This window comes from Brachyistius frenatus, unplaced genomic scaffold (genome assembly GCF_029030835.1).
Source record: "Brachyistius frenatus isolate BFR_SWC_R1_liver_20210118 unplaced genomic scaffold, ASM2903083v1 Contig_33, whole genome shotgun sequence".
NCBI classification, from domain to species: domain Eukaryota; kingdom Metazoa; phylum Chordata; class Actinopteri; family Embiotocidae; genus Brachyistius; species Brachyistius frenatus.
In genome coordinates this window covers 3,420,521-3,437,397 of record NW_027210632.1, presented here as the reverse complement: position 1 = coordinate 3,437,397, position 16,877 = coordinate 3,420,521, and the positions used below count along the sequence as shown (strand labels likewise).

Here is a 16,877-nt window from a genome sequence, read left to right as displayed (position 1 = left end):
GTAAATATAAAAGCGTTGAAGACAATCACGTAAATTACGTTAGCGTTCTTACACTTGCGTCAGCGTCTGACGTGATGACGCAATGACGCAATGACGCAGCCTTAAAAAGTTTCCACTCTCAGCTGAGTAAACCAGAAGTGAATGTCAGAGAGCGCCCAGGTGGAAGTTTCCTCTTCAGTCACCGTGTTTTTGACCACGTAAGTAATCTTATTTGTATGTTTTCAAGTAATTCATACAGCAGCGGTACTTATTGAAAAGTAGGTTAAAGGTGCTTTTGTGTTGTTTAAAGTTCGCTTTTAACGACAAAAGTTGAATTAAACTCACAAAACCAGCCGACTTCAATCATTTACGTGAGCTGGTGATTTTTTTTTTTTTTTTAAGACGTTATTCATTCATTCACAGCCAATTTAATGCTGTTAAACAAACCAAGCAAACAAACACTGTTATATATAAAGTCTAGTTTTACTTTAACGTTTCCCTGTTATAGTTTAAAACTCGTAAAACAACTTGTGGAGCTATAAATGACAGCTGAATTCGCTTTAATTAACTTTTCACTCTTGTTTTTATTTATTTATTTTTTTTAATTAAAGATAGTTTATGTAGCTTACTCTGTACCTGAAAACCAGCTGTTGATTGATGCCTCGACATGACCCAGAAATATGAACGTTTATCCATCAGAGGGTGACAACTACTACAAAACAGCAAAAAATAAAGCAGATAGGATCCGAAAATAAACATGAAACTGACTTATTACACTGAAGTTAAAAAGAAAAGATCACACAGGAAAGTGGGGTGTGAAAAATGAAGGGAATAGTTCAATAATCAGTTGGTTAATCAATAGGAAATTTATCTGCAGCTGTAATGATTTTGATTAATCATCTTAGTGATCAATAAACCAGAAATATATATATATTTTTGTTTACTGTTTCCAGCCTCTCAAATGTGAGAATTTGCTTCTTTTTTCCCTGTTTTATAACATTTAAATTTCATACTGAATTGTATTAGTTTTCAACACACGGATAGAAATTCAGAAAATTAAAGTGATTAAAAAATAGAATAGTGCCAGAGAAATCCCCCCGGCTGACCACCTCCACATGTTCCAGGAAATGTCCCATAACAACTAAAAATAAAAAGTTATTTCTTCTATAATTAAAAGTAAACAAACAACATGAGAGACTTTAACTTCTGTTCTGGGAGCTGGAGGCAAAAACACTTAAAACAAACAAACAAACAAACTGTTTAACTGTTGATTGGAGATGTTTCAGAGAACTGTAGCTTTTGATTTTCTATATATATATATATATATTTTCTTTCTTTATCAACAGTGAACCAACATGGCGAACGGCTACCTGGAAATCCACGACCCTTTCTCCAAACACGATGGCGGCACCGACTGTGACCCCGAAACGACCTCGGACTTGGAGAGCCTGGAGGACTCTGTGGAGTTCAGACTCATGATGGCGTACGCCAAGAGGAGGCGGCCCAACCCGGAGGTCCAGACCCGCCCGCGGGACGGAGAGACGGCCGGCAGAGACTCTACCGGAAAAACTCTGACGCCAGTCGAGGAAGAAAAAGAGACGGAAGAGCAAAGGACGAAGAAGAAGAAGAAGAAGAAGAAGGTGTGGAAACGTGTGCCGAGCATCTTCAGATGCATCAAACCTCAGACAGAAGACGGAGATCCGCAGGAACCAGTTGGGAGACAACATGATGTCACGAACAAGAGTTTTCACTCTGAACCCGGTGAGGATGAAGTGTGACGAAACTGACTTCATTATTTCATTATTAACTATTACAAGCCGTCGTTTTGTCTTTTAAAATGTCAGAAAATACAGAGAAATCACGTTTTCGCTGACGTTAATGGACAAAGAAAAAGCTTTTATTTGTCAGATCAGAGAAGCAGGGGTCATTTAAAGGTGACTTTTTTTTTTTTTTTAGCCGACATGAAGCGATAATTCAATCAACAAAATAGCTGTAAATAAAAAAAAAATGACTAATTCTTGTGCATTATTAAAACTCTGAATATTTAAAATGGCCTTGGACGTGCACAACTACGATTAAAAACTGAAAGTCTTTATTGAGCCTGGATGGAAACTCAAATGTTACAGCAGCACGCAGGTCAGATAAATAAAAACACAGATTGAAATAAATAAATAGTGTTACTGATCATCTTTTTAAAGGGAATTTTTTTTTTTTTAAGTAATTGGATGATTCCAGCTTCTCACACCCGAGAGAGTTTGTATGTGTCATACATAATGGAGAACTAAATATCTTTTGGATCTCTGGACTTTTTATGACGTCATCGTTGACAATCACAACCGGTAATTAAAAAAAAAAAGGATCAGCTGATAACTAGACATGCCCAGACATGAAATACTACAACTCCTCATTCGCGCAGGATAGTTAATAGAAAATATATTATGTAATATTCATAACAATATATTAAAGTTCACAGTGTTCCATGTCATTTTAGGGCTGTAACTATCTATTAATGTGATGATTATTTTCCTGATTAATCGTTTTATCTATAAAAAAAAATTCAGAAAGTCCCCAAAAAAAAATCCATTTCAGAGTTTCAAAGTCTCATTTTCTCATATTCAGTTCACAGTGAAAGAAAACTAAAGAAACAAACAAATATTCACATTTTATGAGCTCGAACCAGAGACGTGGATTTTTTTAATTTAAATTTTGTTTTAATTGAAGGAACGATACCCTTTTATTCCTCTAAACTTTTCGCTTCTTCCAGACGACGCTGGAGAAACGGACGAGTTGGAGACGCTGGCGAGCCGGCTGGTGGAGCTCGCCGACGACATCCCGTTCACGCCTCCGGAAGTGGAGATGGACAACGGGGGAAGTGAGTTTTTTTTTTCTTCTTCTTCTTCTTCTTCTTCTTTTCTCTCCTGCAAAGAAATCGGAGAACCGAAATGTCTTCTTCTCGGCTTCGATTCGAGGTGTCTGTTAAAAGTGACGATGACGTGTTTGTGTTGCGTAGACGAGGTGGAGAGGATGATCGGCCTGCTGCTGAGGGACGCCGGAGACAAGCTGAACGAGACGGTAAAAAAACTAAAAACTTCTTCTCTGACGGGGGAAAAAAAAGCTGCAGAATGTCCCTTTAAACTCCGACTCGTGTTACAGGAAAATGTGGAAGGTGTTTGCCATCGGTTTGAGTCTTGTCGTGTGTTTTTCCACCAAGTCTGACTTCGCTTCGTCATCGCTGAGAAACTTTCACCAGCGACTGCATTTTAGTTTTCTACAAATTCAGCCTCAGTTTTAAATGTGTAAAATTTAAATCCGTTTGTCATGAAGCAACATGTTGTTTTTTTTTTTTTTCTCGTCTCCACCAGGAGCTGAAAAAACAAAACATCGGTGTGGAGCTTTTTTTGAACTACAGCTTCTTTAGGGAGCTCATAACGCAGCTCCTCCACAGGATGGGCCTGAGGAGCGCCGACCCCGAAGCGCCGGGGCCCCAAGCGTCGTCGCAAACCCAGATCGCCGTGACCTGCGAGGTGAGAGCGACTCTGCAGGCGTTTTATCCTCAAGATAAAGCATCATGGTTTTTTTTTTGTTTTTTTTTATCGTATTTTATCTGCAGCTGTACTCCTTTTTTAAAAAATTTTTTTTTAAGTTTCTCTCTCGACTAACGGCTGAAGTGGTTTCTGTTCCCCGTCAGGTCACCCACCGTCTGTCGGCGGTGAACACGCTGCCCACCGACCGCCTGCTCACCCACGGAGCGAGATACCTGCAGGATTATTATTCCACCTGGGCGCGGCAGCAAGGCGGATATGTACGTTAAAAAAACCAACAACAAAAAAACCACTCACCTTCTTCCTGTAACAATCAGGTTTTTTGGGTTGTTTTTTTTTAACATATCCTCTTCAACTTACAGGAAGCAGCATTTGACAGCGATGATGAAGAAGTCCAGTGAACGGACCGATGAGGTTTTCCTCCTCCTGCGGGCTGGAAACCTGCAAAACTGGACCTTCTTAACTGCAATTACAGTTTACAAGCACTTCAAACCTCAACGTATCGAGTAATAACTCAGAAATAAAACGAATCATGTTCGTATGATTTTTCTTTTACAAATGATGTATTGTTTTGTGCCGTTTATAGTCTTTTTGTAATTTAAATCTTAATTTCAATTATGAAGTTTCCTGTTCTTTTTGCAATTTTTTTTTTTTTTTTTAACATGTCAATTATGTAGTTTGAAGTTTGGAAGACAAAAAAAAACAGAGTACTATAGAGCACTTGCACTTTTTCTTAAAAATAGGTCGAAAATATGATGCTTTGAAATTACGTTGATTTATTTGTCGGATGGACCAGGTTGTTGATTTTTGTCGAATTTCTGGGGTTATTAACTGTTATTTCTTTTGCTACATATTCTCCGTTGAAAACAGCACCTCCTGGTGGTAAATGTTGGAACTAAATTGTGATGCAACAGCATTGATTACGAACCCAATTAAAATATTGATTTTTAATACATTGTCTTTATTTTCTTTTCCCTTTATGAAAAATGATTATATTTATCTAGATTAATTCGGCACACAGAAAATAAATCCAAACATTTGGGATATGTTTTTTTTTTTTTATTGTAGAGAAAGTATCGGAAGAGGCAACACAAAAATACAAGTTCTATTAGGTACGAATCAAAGAGGTCGAGCCCGTGAGTTGGATGAATCACTAAAATCGATCTTGGGAGGTGAAATCTGTTCCTGCTGGAGAAAGAAAGTTTAAATGAGCATTTTTGTAAACGGAGTTTGGAGCGCATTCCTTCCTGGCGCGTGTCTCGCAGCGCTCACTGCTGCTTGAAGCCCAGTGAAATGAGATCCAACCCGTTTCCCGGCTCACCTCGGACTGCCTCAACCTGCTCACCGACAACTCCTGAGGGCGCCAGGACAACACGGCTCATCAGTCGGCGTCATCACCTGCAACAAAGCCGCCTCAGCACTCGCTCGTTAACACACCTCTGCTCGAGACGCAGCGCAGCGAGGAGCGCTCGTAATGTTTAACGTCGTGCCCCAGGGTCGGAAATACGCCCCCACGCGCTCCTCGGTAAGAGATGATTCTTCATTAACCGTGCAGGCTCTGCACATCATCAGATCCCCGGGTACAGTGAGCAAACCGCCGGAGGCGACGTGGCCACCGCCGGGCGCCAAGTTGCGGCTCTCCAAGGGCGCGGTAGTGGTTAGAGCTGTCCGGCGACATCCGTCTCCTCAGCCGGCCAGTCTGGAGAGCCTGGAGGCGGCGTGGAGCGAGAGAGGGCAGCCGGAGGTCAATCCACGGAGCCCCGAGAGGAGGGACGAGGTGGAAGGACCCGGTGAAGGGCCACCCCGGAGCCGGAAGAGGGGCTTCAGACCTCCTGATGTGAGAACCATCTTCACCCCCGGAGGGAAGGACCCCAGGGTGAAGGAGGAGTCCGGGGAGGGTCACACGTTCGAGCCAGGAGGGGAGGACACCTGGTGTGATGTGTGCTGCCGCTACATCTTCCAGCAGGGTCTCACCTGTGCAGGTGAGGCTGCAGATAGTTGGTGGTGGGGGGATGAGTCCAAAAGTCAAGGAAGTTCTGATTTAAACTCATTTGAGTGACAGATTTGGTCAGAAGTCTGTGATTACATTGTCAAAATGAACAGATTTATTTCGGGGTTCAGCTTGGATTGAAACCTGATATCCATTTTATGACTTATTAATGCAGAAAAATCCAACAACAATCTGTGTTTTCCCAAAGAATTGTTCTTTTTAGACCTCACCACTGGCAGTCAGTGAAATACTGGTAAATGCACACGATACATCTGTCAACAATAACCTAAGTGTGAAATCAGAGGTGGATGTCATGGCAGAGCAGAGGGCAGGTCGAGGGCAAACAATTTGTGTCCTCTGGAATATTTCTCTTAAAACTTTATTTATAATGAAGGTAAGAGGATTTAAAACTCGACCACCAGACACATATTTCAGGTGTTGTTGATTTATATTCTTTCTGGACAGAAATTATGAGCAAAAACTAAAATGCAAGCAAGAGGAATTACATAACAGGCCAAAATGAAGAAATAATAACATTTTGTTACAGCAAATATTAAAATGACATTAAATACTGTTGTGATTTCTTAAAAATACAAGGGAAACTGCACCCAGTTTGGGTGGGTAAAGTCACTGAACCATTGGCTGCTTTGGTATTTATTAACTCACCCTTTTTAGCTTGGAAATGTTTGATTTAGTGCAGAAATAATCAGTCGGTTTATCGAGAGAAAACAGTCGACTGTTTTAGCAACTGCTTCATAGTTTGAGGAATTTATCAAACAAAAATACCAAACATAAAAGTTAAGATGCACTTGTTTTTGTTTTATTTTGTATCACTGTCGACTTAATATTTTTGGTTTTGGACAGCTATATTATATTGAGTAACTAAATCAATGCAAAAAAAAAGATTGATAGTTGCTGCCCCGGTTTTATTTATAGCCACATACATCCAAATAACCTGAATTAAATAGGTTTAAAACTAAATTCAGTAGTTTTATCAAAATATAACAACAGTTTTTGGGGCTTCTAGTGTCAAAAAGGAACCAGAAGATTTGCATCCGAAACTTTTGAGGAAATAATTTGAACAGATTACCATCAACATTTTTAAGTAGGCTGCCGCCTGACGTGTGTTAAAGGCCGCGTGTTTGAATGCTGTTGACGACATTCATACGCAGGCACGGCTCTGAAACGCAGCTCGGCGGCTGGAATGAAGTCGGTATGCAGACGGACCGGTTCGGGCCTGAAAGAAAACCTGGAGTACAAACAGCAGAAATCCTTCAGTGTCCACATCTGTCTGACCAACAACAGAAAGAGGAAGCTCAGAAAACGACTCTTCTTCTGTGTGTTTGTGCTCTAATTGAGATGAGACTCAATTCAGGTTTTGAATATCCGAGCTTTTTCTTCTCTCTTCGTTCACTTCATCCTCCCACGCAGCTTTAAAATATGATATAAATATGCAAAGACAAAAATGAAACCGACAAACTGTTGAACATTTTGTTTGGTGATTCAAATTTCACACTATTTTTTTTTTGCGGTATGTCATGTAGGCTAAAAAAATGTTTAAAAAAACGGGCGATACAACAAATATTTTATTTTAATTACAAAACAAAAGAATAATAAACAATCATATAACCTAAATGAAAAGTTTTATTTTAATTAATGGCAAAATATGCCCTCAATCGTTCAGTAAAGTTAGATTTTCCTACGGCTGCCCCGTTAGCTTCACGTTAGCCACCAGTCGTTACCTCACATGAACCAGAAGTAAAACTGATCAAAACGCAGACAATGTAGAAACCGGCTTTTAAAAAATATTTATTCTTGTAGATTTCCAAAAGGTTATTTATACAAAAATATGTTGATGGTACAATAACTATGTATAAAAACCACTAAAATTCACTTCTCCAGATCTGATATTAATATTAATATGACTGTAATGTTAGCACATATAGCACATATAGTACTGAATAACAAGATATGAACTACCTCTCCGTCCATTTAGCCCTCTAACTTCATTAGGTTGGCAGACTATGAGCCTGCATAATGCACTCTGATGCACTCTGATGGACTTTGTGTGTGTGTGTGTGCACGTTTATCTGTTTCAGCGTCCTTGTGGGCTGATATTTTTGCTAATTTAAAAGGCGTTTCCTCAGTCGATTGCCACTCAGGAAGCTTGTTAAAAGCCCATTGCTCCGTCTAAAAGTCAACAAAACGACCGACCCTCCTGGAAGAAGGACAACAAGTGACAAAAGAAGCTTTTGAACCCTGCGGGTCTCCACAGGAGTCTTTTAAAACCTGCACCGGCCACCGGTTCACTTATTAACACGCAGAAACAGTCACCTATAAACAGCTTTGTTCAGGCGTTCCTTTAAAAATTAATTTCTGACCCAGTGCAGGTTACCGAATGCTGAAAAAGATCCAGTTTGCATCATTTACACAGTTTGTGTTTAATGATTATTACATTCAGTCGTATTTGGTTATTTGTAGTCATAAATGAGATTTATAAATAGTCTAAATAGCTTCGCTGGTTTAAGTCAACATTCAGGAGTGTCAGGAGACACCAGGTGTTGGTTTTTTTTGAGTGTCGCTGCTGGTTCGGTGTCTCAAAGTGGGTCGACCGGCTGTTTATCTCTTCCTGTGGGTCTCTCGTGTTTTGTCTCTTTCTGGACGAGGTGCAGTAACAGAAACCTGCAGGCAGATCCGGAGATCTCTGTCTGATTGGCTTTTAATGTTGCATTAGTGTACGTGTTCATTGGTGTTGGTGAGGAGCGTTTCTCCTGCTCGATTCTTCTGTTTATTTTGCAGAAACAAGCGCTTTATTTATCATTCTTTCATTGTGGATGAGTGAATCTCTGTTCCTGTAGCGCTGCTGCAGGACAGGACAGGGAAAAATAAACAAATCGATATATGTGGCGATGAAAAAGTTCAGACTGCTGCTTTGTGAGGAAATATTTCAAGTTTCACTTCCTGATCAACATCACTGGTACGTGAACATTTTGTGATTTCATCACGGACCTGAAACTTAAGCAGAGAAACATCCGATTTTGGTGTCAAATTTCTTGACGAACAGAAAATCTTCGACGAGCGTTTCTGAGCCCGTGCAGTGATTTCCACGACAGAGTCCTGGCTGTTTTTAAAGCGGTGCTGTCTGAGGGGCCCAAAGATCACAGACAAACATCACATTTTGGGTTCAAACTCTCAGAACCAACAGAAATGCTTCGGAAAGTCTGCAACGATGAAGCGACGAGTTCTGAGTGACGGCCACGTTTCAAGAGGGGGCGGAGCTTCGCAGTCCAAAGAAGGTCAGGAGACGCCAGGTGGGTTTTTCTTTGATGTTGGGGGAGTTTCGCAACCGTGAATTCGTCCCTCAGGGTCAGACTGTCAACACCAAATTCTACCGAGGCGTCTGAGGGGGAAAAAAAACGTTCGTTGCAAATTACCTGAACTGTGGCGCCATGGCAACGGGGTTCTCCAAACTTTGATGTGCACTCTCTACTCAAGTTTCAGGTCCACGGTGAAATCACAAATGGTCACAAAAACGTGTGGAACTCAGGTGCTGACGCTGATCAAGAGACGAAACTTTGAATGATTACTCGTAAAGATTAAAGCGCCCTCCTGCATTTTAACAGTCTCGTGCTTGATTGCAATAATTCAAAAACAAACCTGGAGATACAGAAATTGTTAAAAGTATTAATCAGTTGGATGTTTCGTAATTCAGGAGGCCGAAATCTGCAAACCAAAATCTGAGGGAACAGACGGAGGAGGGTTTCACATTTTAAACTAATGTGAGAAATACTTAAGCTGATTGTCTAAACCTGTGTGTGTGTGTGTGTGTGTGTGTGTGTGTGTGTGTGTGTGTGTGTGTGTGTGTGTGTGTGTGTGTGTGTGTGTGTGTGTGTGTGTGTGTGTGTCTGTCTCATCAGCTGCCGTCCCCGTTGTTTGTTCAGTCGCTGTGACAGTTTGGCTCCACAACACACACTCTAACGTGTGGCAGCTAATGACACACACACTGATGGGGCCACAGAGTGTGTGTGTGTGTGTGTGTGTGTGTGTGTGTGTGTGTGTGTGTGTGTGTGTGTGTGTGTGTGTGTGTGTGTGTGTGTGTGTGTGTGTGTGTGTGTGTGTGTGTGTGTGTGTGTGTGAGAGTGAGGGGAGGAACCAGTGCAGACCAGACCTCAGAGCAGAAACATTTCATGGAGCGAAGTGAAGGATGATTTTGTGGATCTACATGAAGTTATCTTTGGATATGAATCCACATCTGGAGTCTGTAGTAACCTGAAAACGTTGCAACAGTGTGTGTGTGTGTGTGTGTGTGTGAGTGTGTGTCTGAGTCGGATAAGAGAGTGTGTGTTCGTGATGGGCTTTGCCAAAAACTTTGGCAAAACTTTCAGGAGGATGTCCAGACTTTTCTATCGCTTTCCAAAAGTGATGCGACGCTGCGGACGTCTGGAAGTCAGTTTGCTGTGGAGAAACTCTGGTGAGTTTCGCAATTTCTTTCCCAGTTTCCATCTCACTGTCTGTTCGTGGAAACTTATCCTGTGTTTCCTGTAAACTGAGCTGAGCAGGAGTTCACAAAAATACTGTTGAAAAAGCAGTTTAAACCGTCGTCTTGTTGAACTGAGGTGTTGTTTGGCGGAAATCTGTGAAAAACCTCCTCAAAGAATCAGCCCTTTATGTCTGCAGCTGTTAATGCTCGAAGTGTGTGTGTGTGTGTGTGTGTGTGTGTGTGTGTGTGTGTGTGTGTGTGTGTGTGTGTGTGTGTGTGTGTGTGTGTGTGTGTGTGTGTGTGTTGTGGTAATTTTATACCTCTTGCAGCTTCATTCTTTTTATTCTGACAAGAGATTTCATTACATGATAATTGAAATATCCGAGTATCGGAATGAGACTCAGGAGGAAGCAAGATGGTGGCTGTGTTCAGATCTCACCTGTCCTCACACCTGTCCTCACACCTGTCCTCACACATCCACCTGTCTTTGTCCTCCAGCTCCTGTAACAGTATTCACAGCTCACGATCTCCGTTGAACAAAGTCGACTTTAGAGTTTTTAAAAAGTTGCCAGATGTTTGGATTTCCAGCTGTTCAGATAAACTAGATGATGAAGCTCTTTCTGCAGCTGCTGTTTAACCCGATTCTTCAATTTTACGCTTCATAACTTGTAATGTAAACATCGCAAACACTTAAATTCACAAGCATACAGTACTTTATTTACCTCTATAAAATTGTAGGACACTGAATGTACAATTTCCTTAAATTTATTTTAATATAAATGTCTAATTTCACGTAACTTAAAAGCTGTAAAAAAAATTTTTGTTTTTTTGTGTTTTTGTTTTTGTTTCTTTGTTTTGTGAACTAAAAAAAACTAAAAAGACGACACAAAGAATTTGCATTCCTGTCAAGATCGGCAGATCGGTAGCCTGTTTGATGGGAATTTCAGGTCACGTAACTATAGCAACAAGAAAAACATCCCCATTGCTGGGGGTTTGAAGCAGAGACTTCTGCACTCAAATTTAAAGAGTATCCCAAACTGTTTGTCATGAATTTGTAGAGCTGTAAGTGCTGGATCAGCTGCAGAGGCCGAGTGTGTGTGTGTGTGTGTGTGTGTGTGTGTGTGTGTGTGTGTGTGTGTGTGTGTGTGTGTGTGTGTGTGTGTGTGTGTGTGTGTGTGTGTGTGTGTGTGTGTGTGTGTGTGTTTGTTTCGGCGGGTGAGCATCAGAGCCTCATTGACCCTCTCTGCACGCACACAGACCCGATTATGGACCCGGTGCTAAAACACATTTCACACACAGGAGCGAAAACTGTCGAGTCCGACCGGTTTGTGGTTTGTGACCTTTGACCTCCGGGCGGAGATCCTGCTGATCACACCGAGTTTCACAATGCGAGCCCTCTGTGTGCTGATTTACTGGCTGCTGTTCGAGACTGGAATAGTTATTTTGAGACTGACCAGATTCACCAAAGCATTTTATCAACCGTTGTAGGTTCATAAAATATACAGATTATTTTTTGTATTAATACAGCGTAGACGCCTCCCTCCTCTAATTCAGCTTTTATATTTCTATTGGCTTGAAGTTGTATAAATTATGGACCATCATTCTTGCTTCTAGTTTAACAACATGAAAGGTTAAAGTGTGTGTGTGTGTGTGTGTGTGTGTGTGTGTGTGTGTGTGTGTGTGTGTGTGTGTGTGTGTGCGTGTGCGTGCGTGTCTGACTTTTTCTCCAACCGACTGATTGAGTCTGATCGATTCGTGGCATCTGGGAAATGCTTTTATCGCTGAGACAGCAGAGAGGTGGAGAGGAAGAGGAAGAGGAGGGACTAAAGGCAGCAGAAAAGAGGATGAAGATCTCCGGAAGACGCAGAATTACTTCAGATAGATGTTTACCTTTTTATTAATTCTGTTGCCGGGTGAATGCACTGATTTTAATCATTCAGATATAACAGAACACATATTTATCTCACTCAGTAACGCTCCATTGTCCCACAGTCGTGCTGCCCCTGAACACATCGGTGTAAAAAGCATACAGATCCTTTACTTGGTTAAAAGCAGTGATACCGCGATGTATAAATATACTCTATTGCAAGCAAAAGTCATGCATTAGAAATGTGACTTAAGTAGGCAACATTATTTTCAACAAAATTGACATAAAATATAAAAAGAGTACATTATTATGCTGCAACGTTATGAGGCTCCAAAATTTAAATGTACATAAAGAGAGTATGAATAATCCGGGGGTGTTTCCAGGCCAGATGGGATGTATAATCCCTCCAGCCTGTTCTGGGTCTTCCCCCGGTGTCTCCAGTAGGAGGCGCCCGGGAGGATCCTGACCAGATGCTTGAACCACCTCAGCTGACTCCTTTCAGGACTCCTGTCAGGACTCCTTTCCTTCCGTTTGGAGGAGTAAGCGTCTCTACTCCGAAAGAACTCCCTCCTGATGTTAGCTGGATATTTCACAAAATAAATAAAATAAACACGGTACATAATGGCATCGATGGATGGACGTAGAAGGCTCTGCGCGTCTTCCTCTGGGGATCAGGTTCATTGTCAGCAGCGATCGAGGTGGATGATTGGCTGGACGGATGAATGGACGGACAGGAAGCCGGGCAGACGGACGCACGGCAGTCATAACAAGCTGCGTGATGTGGAGAGGAGAGAGTGACTGTAGATGACTGAGTCAGCAGTAGCACCAGCACCCCCCCCTCCCCTCCTGTCTGTGTGTCCATCACACTGTGGCCTCCATTTGACTGTCAAATCAACACACTCAGCACAACAACACAGAGACAGAGAGGGAAACGGGCAGAATGGCAGCACATCAGCATCTGAAGTCAGAGCAGACAGACTGAAAACAAAGACAGCAGGGAGACAGAAGAGAGACAGAAGAGAGACAGAGAGAGAGACAGAGAGAGAGAAAGTGTGTGTGTTGGTTTTAACCCCTACGTGTGTGTGTGTGCGTGCGCGCAGACGGATGATGTGTGTGTAAGGTGAAGATGGGAGATGGGAGCAGCCATGTGCAAACTGTCGGATAAAGTTGGACAGCACGTGAGAAAGAGGTCGACAGGTAGGATCATGGGACTGAACACACACACACACACACACACACACACACACACACACACACACACACACACACACACACACACACACACACACACACACACACACTCACGGACATGAGCAGGTGTTTAGCATCTTGTCGGAGTGTGTAATATTTCTTATTGGAGAGGAAGTGAAGTAGAGAAAAGCTTCCTCGTCCCCTCCGTCTCATTTATTTCAAAGCTTAATGGTGCTGCTGGGTTGTGGCCAGTTTTAAAGCTTTAGTGTGTGTGTGTGTGTGTGTGTGTGTGTGTGTGTGTGTGTGTGTGTGTGTGTGTGTGTGTGTGTGTGTGTGTGTGTGTGTCCTTTGTTTGCAGGTCTGATACTCAATTAAATGTCATAACTCAGGGTTGACAACAAGTACAATATAATATCTGCACCAACAGGGCTGCAGCCAGGGCTTAATGTCTGCGTTGATTAAGCCCTAAATTATTTTTTTAATCTATAAAATGTCAACAAAAGTAAAAATAAACAAATAAATAAAACCTCCAAAAGGCAAAGATGATGTTCGTAAATTGTTTGTTTTGTTCAAGAAACATTTTAAAGCCCCAAAATTATTTAATTTAAATGAAAAAATAAGAGGAAATCAGTAAACTTTCATATTGTTTTTAAATTAAAAAAATGTGTTTTCTTAAATGTGTGTTAAATAAAATGGATTTTATTCGACACACATTTAAACCAGTGGTGCCGGTTTCGTCTTTGAGCTACCAGAAGTTTGTTATTGATGTGGCAGTGTTGATTGACAGGTCGGTTCGTGTGCAGTCAGTTGTCCTGTCATCCGAAATACATCATACTTTTATTGGGTCTGCATGTCTTCTGTGGGTTCGTGATCTCAGTTCTTGTTCTTCTGTTTTGGCCTTTTTTTTTAATGTGAAAATACAGCTTTTATTTTGAAACCTTTTCCGCCTTCATATTCCCCCCCATGTCAGAATTTGCATGTTTGCAAAAGAGAATCTGTGACCTCAAACGACAGGCTGCTGATATCCAAAGAAGATTTGCATGAACGTTACAGAAAGGATTCACTGCATATGTCCACATTTGACTTGCTGCCATCTTTCCTTTTGTCTTCTATAATCGCTGAATGAAATAACAATCTGTTCATTTTCCCTGCAGGTTGCAAGTACGCGTGCCACGCTGCGTGTCGGGACGGCGTGTCTCTCGACTGTCACCCTGCAGCGTCGCCCGTCAGTCAGGACCAGCTCAACAACAACACGCTGCTCCATGTGAGTACCACACTGCTCTTTTTATTTGTAGTCGACTGCATCTAATCAGGCTTTGATTTCATGGGATTAATCAACGCAGCAGTAGCAGCACATGTGAAGCTGTCATCCATGATTTAATCCAAAAATGTGCATGAAAATATATATATATATATATATATTTTTTGTATTTATTCTGAGTCATTCTGGCTTAGATCAGATTTGGCCTTTTTCCACCCTGATAAACCTCTAAGAAACCTCACATGACCTCCCTCAGCACATACAAATGTAAAAATGTCACATTTCAAAGCACTTCAAGGACTTTTTTTTCCCCGAAAAGCAGAGATTGATGTTTCATTCCTGAACGCTGCCAGTCGAAACAAGAGTATTTAAACTACATATGTACACAATATTTTATATTTCAGGACGAATTTTGCCTCAAAATATGTTAATTTGGGGTAAATATCAGTCTTTAATAGTGAAACTGCAGATAAAGCTGACAGACGTGTCATCGTTCAGGATAAATAACACTTTTCATTTTAAAATGGGCTTTAAATTTCATCCTCTGCACGCAAGTCCCATTCCTGCAGTACCGCGCATGTCCACACAGTTGCGCTGCCCTCAAACATTTTGGCTGCTGTAGTTATTTCACCTGTGAGCTACAAATACAGTTATACAGTAAGTTATTTAATGCTTTTCTGTGTTACCTTCCGAATAATTTTGTTACAATATTTTGTACCTCTTTAACTTGAAATACAAGCAGAATTATTAGAATAAAAGTAAAGTCTCCAGATTGATGTCCATTACGCGAGGAGTGAGATTTCTCTGCAGTAATTATTAAAAAAAAAAAAAAAAAAACACTCAATTTCAATGATTTTGAAATGTTTTGGACTATTGATTGGACAAAATAAACCGTCACAGGACACAAAAATCTGGGCTTTGAGAAATTGTGAAAATAATTCATAGTTATATATATATATATATATATATAGTCAATATAATCATATTTAACATGTCTTTCAATGTGTTTTCTCTGTATTTTAAATTCCATTCTGCTTTGATAAATCACTGGACCCCAACTTAGTACACGCACACACCCATAATGCATCACTCACCAGGAATGGTGTGTGTGTGTGTGTGTGTGTGTGTGTGTGTGTGTGTGTGTGTGTGTGTGTGTGTGTGTGTGTGTGTGTGTGTGTGTGTGTGTGTGTGTGTGTGAAATTCCTAGAAGACAGCTGGGTGTGTAGCAGGTCTGGTTCATGTTAGAGTGATTTTGCAGACCACAGCAGACTGTATTACAACATCATTCAGCTCTGTAGGGCTTCAATAACCCTAACAGGGTGTGTGTGTGTGTGTGTGTGTGTGTGTGTGTGTGTGTGTGTGTGTGTGTGTGTGTGTGTGTGTGTGTGTGTGTGTGTGTGTGTGTGTGTGTGTGTGTGTCAGAGTTATTTCCTACATAGGAAACAGTTGCAGGATGTGTGACACGATGTGAAACATCAGCATGCCAACACGCTCCTACATGTTTGGATCCTGATGCCTTTATTTAAAAAATGTTTTTCACCACTTGTCGTCCTCTGCTTTTTGCTCTGCTTGATACTTCGATCCACTCCCATTCAAACGGTCTCATGAAATATCTCAATCAGTTTTTATCCACTAGTTATTTCAGTGTTGTTGGCTAAAGTCGCTCCTTCAGAAAACAATCCCGTCATTAATAAGAAAATAGTTTAGACACATTTTTACACTGATTATAACCAAAATTGTCTCTGATTCACAATTTGGACGTCAAAATCAAAACAATCAGAGGAATAACCTCAATGTTTCTTCCACCAGTCAGTTAATAGCTGTCAATAATGAATTCCATGATATTTAACCAAGCCTCCGTGTTTACATCCAGACAGTTTCATGTTCTCCGTCCTTCTCGGAGGGCAGCGCCGCTTCGGCTCGTCAACACCGATGTGGTTTGTATTCTTCCAGCGGGAGGAGGATGAGCTCAGCACATTTCTAAACCGACGCCGAGCACATTCACGCCCTCCGATAGTGCTGAGTAATGCTGAGCACAGCGCTGTGGGCTCTTTAGGTGTCGGTTATTTCATGAAAATACTTCTTCTTCTTTTTTTTTTTTTTTTTTTTTTGGGGCGTCTGTGTGCGGCTCTCCGCAGACATCCCAGTGTGTGTGTGTTCATGCTGAATAAATGTGTGTAGATGTTCGGAAAAGTGCAAAGATTGTAGTTTCCTTCGTAACTGATCTGCGTTTAGAGCTGACGCTGCAGAAATCATTTTGAAAGTGAATTCAGAGGTTCTGTTCTATTTTCTGTTGATTTCATATCTTCTTTCTGCAGCAAACAAACCTTTTTTTTATTTAAATTTTTTTAAGTTTCTCCTCGTTGCAAACTCGCTGACAAAGCGATTGTCTGTCTGTGATTTGTGGTGAAGTCATCTAGAAGCTAAATGTCAGAAATGATAACACGATATGCAGCCTGAAACGGTCATAAACGCTCGTGTGTTTCGGTGAATGGAGTGAAATCAAGTTCATGTGTGTGTGTGTGTGTGTGTGTGTGTGTGTGTGTGTGTGTGTGTGTGTGTGTGTT

At 41.2% G+C, this 16,877-nt stretch overlaps 2 protein-coding genes across 2 annotated transcripts in view; both read left to right on the top strand.

Annotated features, from left to right (window-relative positions):
- The first annotated feature begins 70 nt into the window (after positions 1–70).
- LOC138621960 (apoptosis facilitator Bcl-2-like protein 14) lies at positions 71–4,472 on the top strand. Its single transcript, XM_069700386.1, has 7 exons — positions 71–197; positions 1,326–1,740; positions 2,744–2,851; positions 2,990–3,051; positions 3,342–3,503; positions 3,668–3,781; positions 3,884–4,472. The coding sequence occupies exons 2-7, from the start codon at positions 1,335–1,337 to the stop codon at positions 3,920–3,922; spliced, it is 891 nt and encodes a 296-aa protein (XP_069556487.1). The 5' UTR covers positions 71–197; positions 1,326–1,334; the 3' UTR covers positions 3,923–4,472.
- A 462-nt stretch (positions 4,473–4,934) lies between these two features.
- Positions 4,935–16,877, top strand: part of LOC138621863 (ras association domain-containing protein 5-like) — a 39,533-nt gene continuing 27,590 nt past the window's right edge. The window contains exons 1-2 of the mRNA XM_069700186.1: positions 4,935–5,503; positions 14,204–14,313. Of these exons, the coding sequence (XP_069556287.1) occupies positions 4,996–5,503; positions 14,204–14,313 (618 nt within the window). The 5' untranslated portion in view covers positions 4,935–4,995. The remainder of the gene's footprint in view (positions 5,504–14,203; positions 14,314–16,877) is intronic.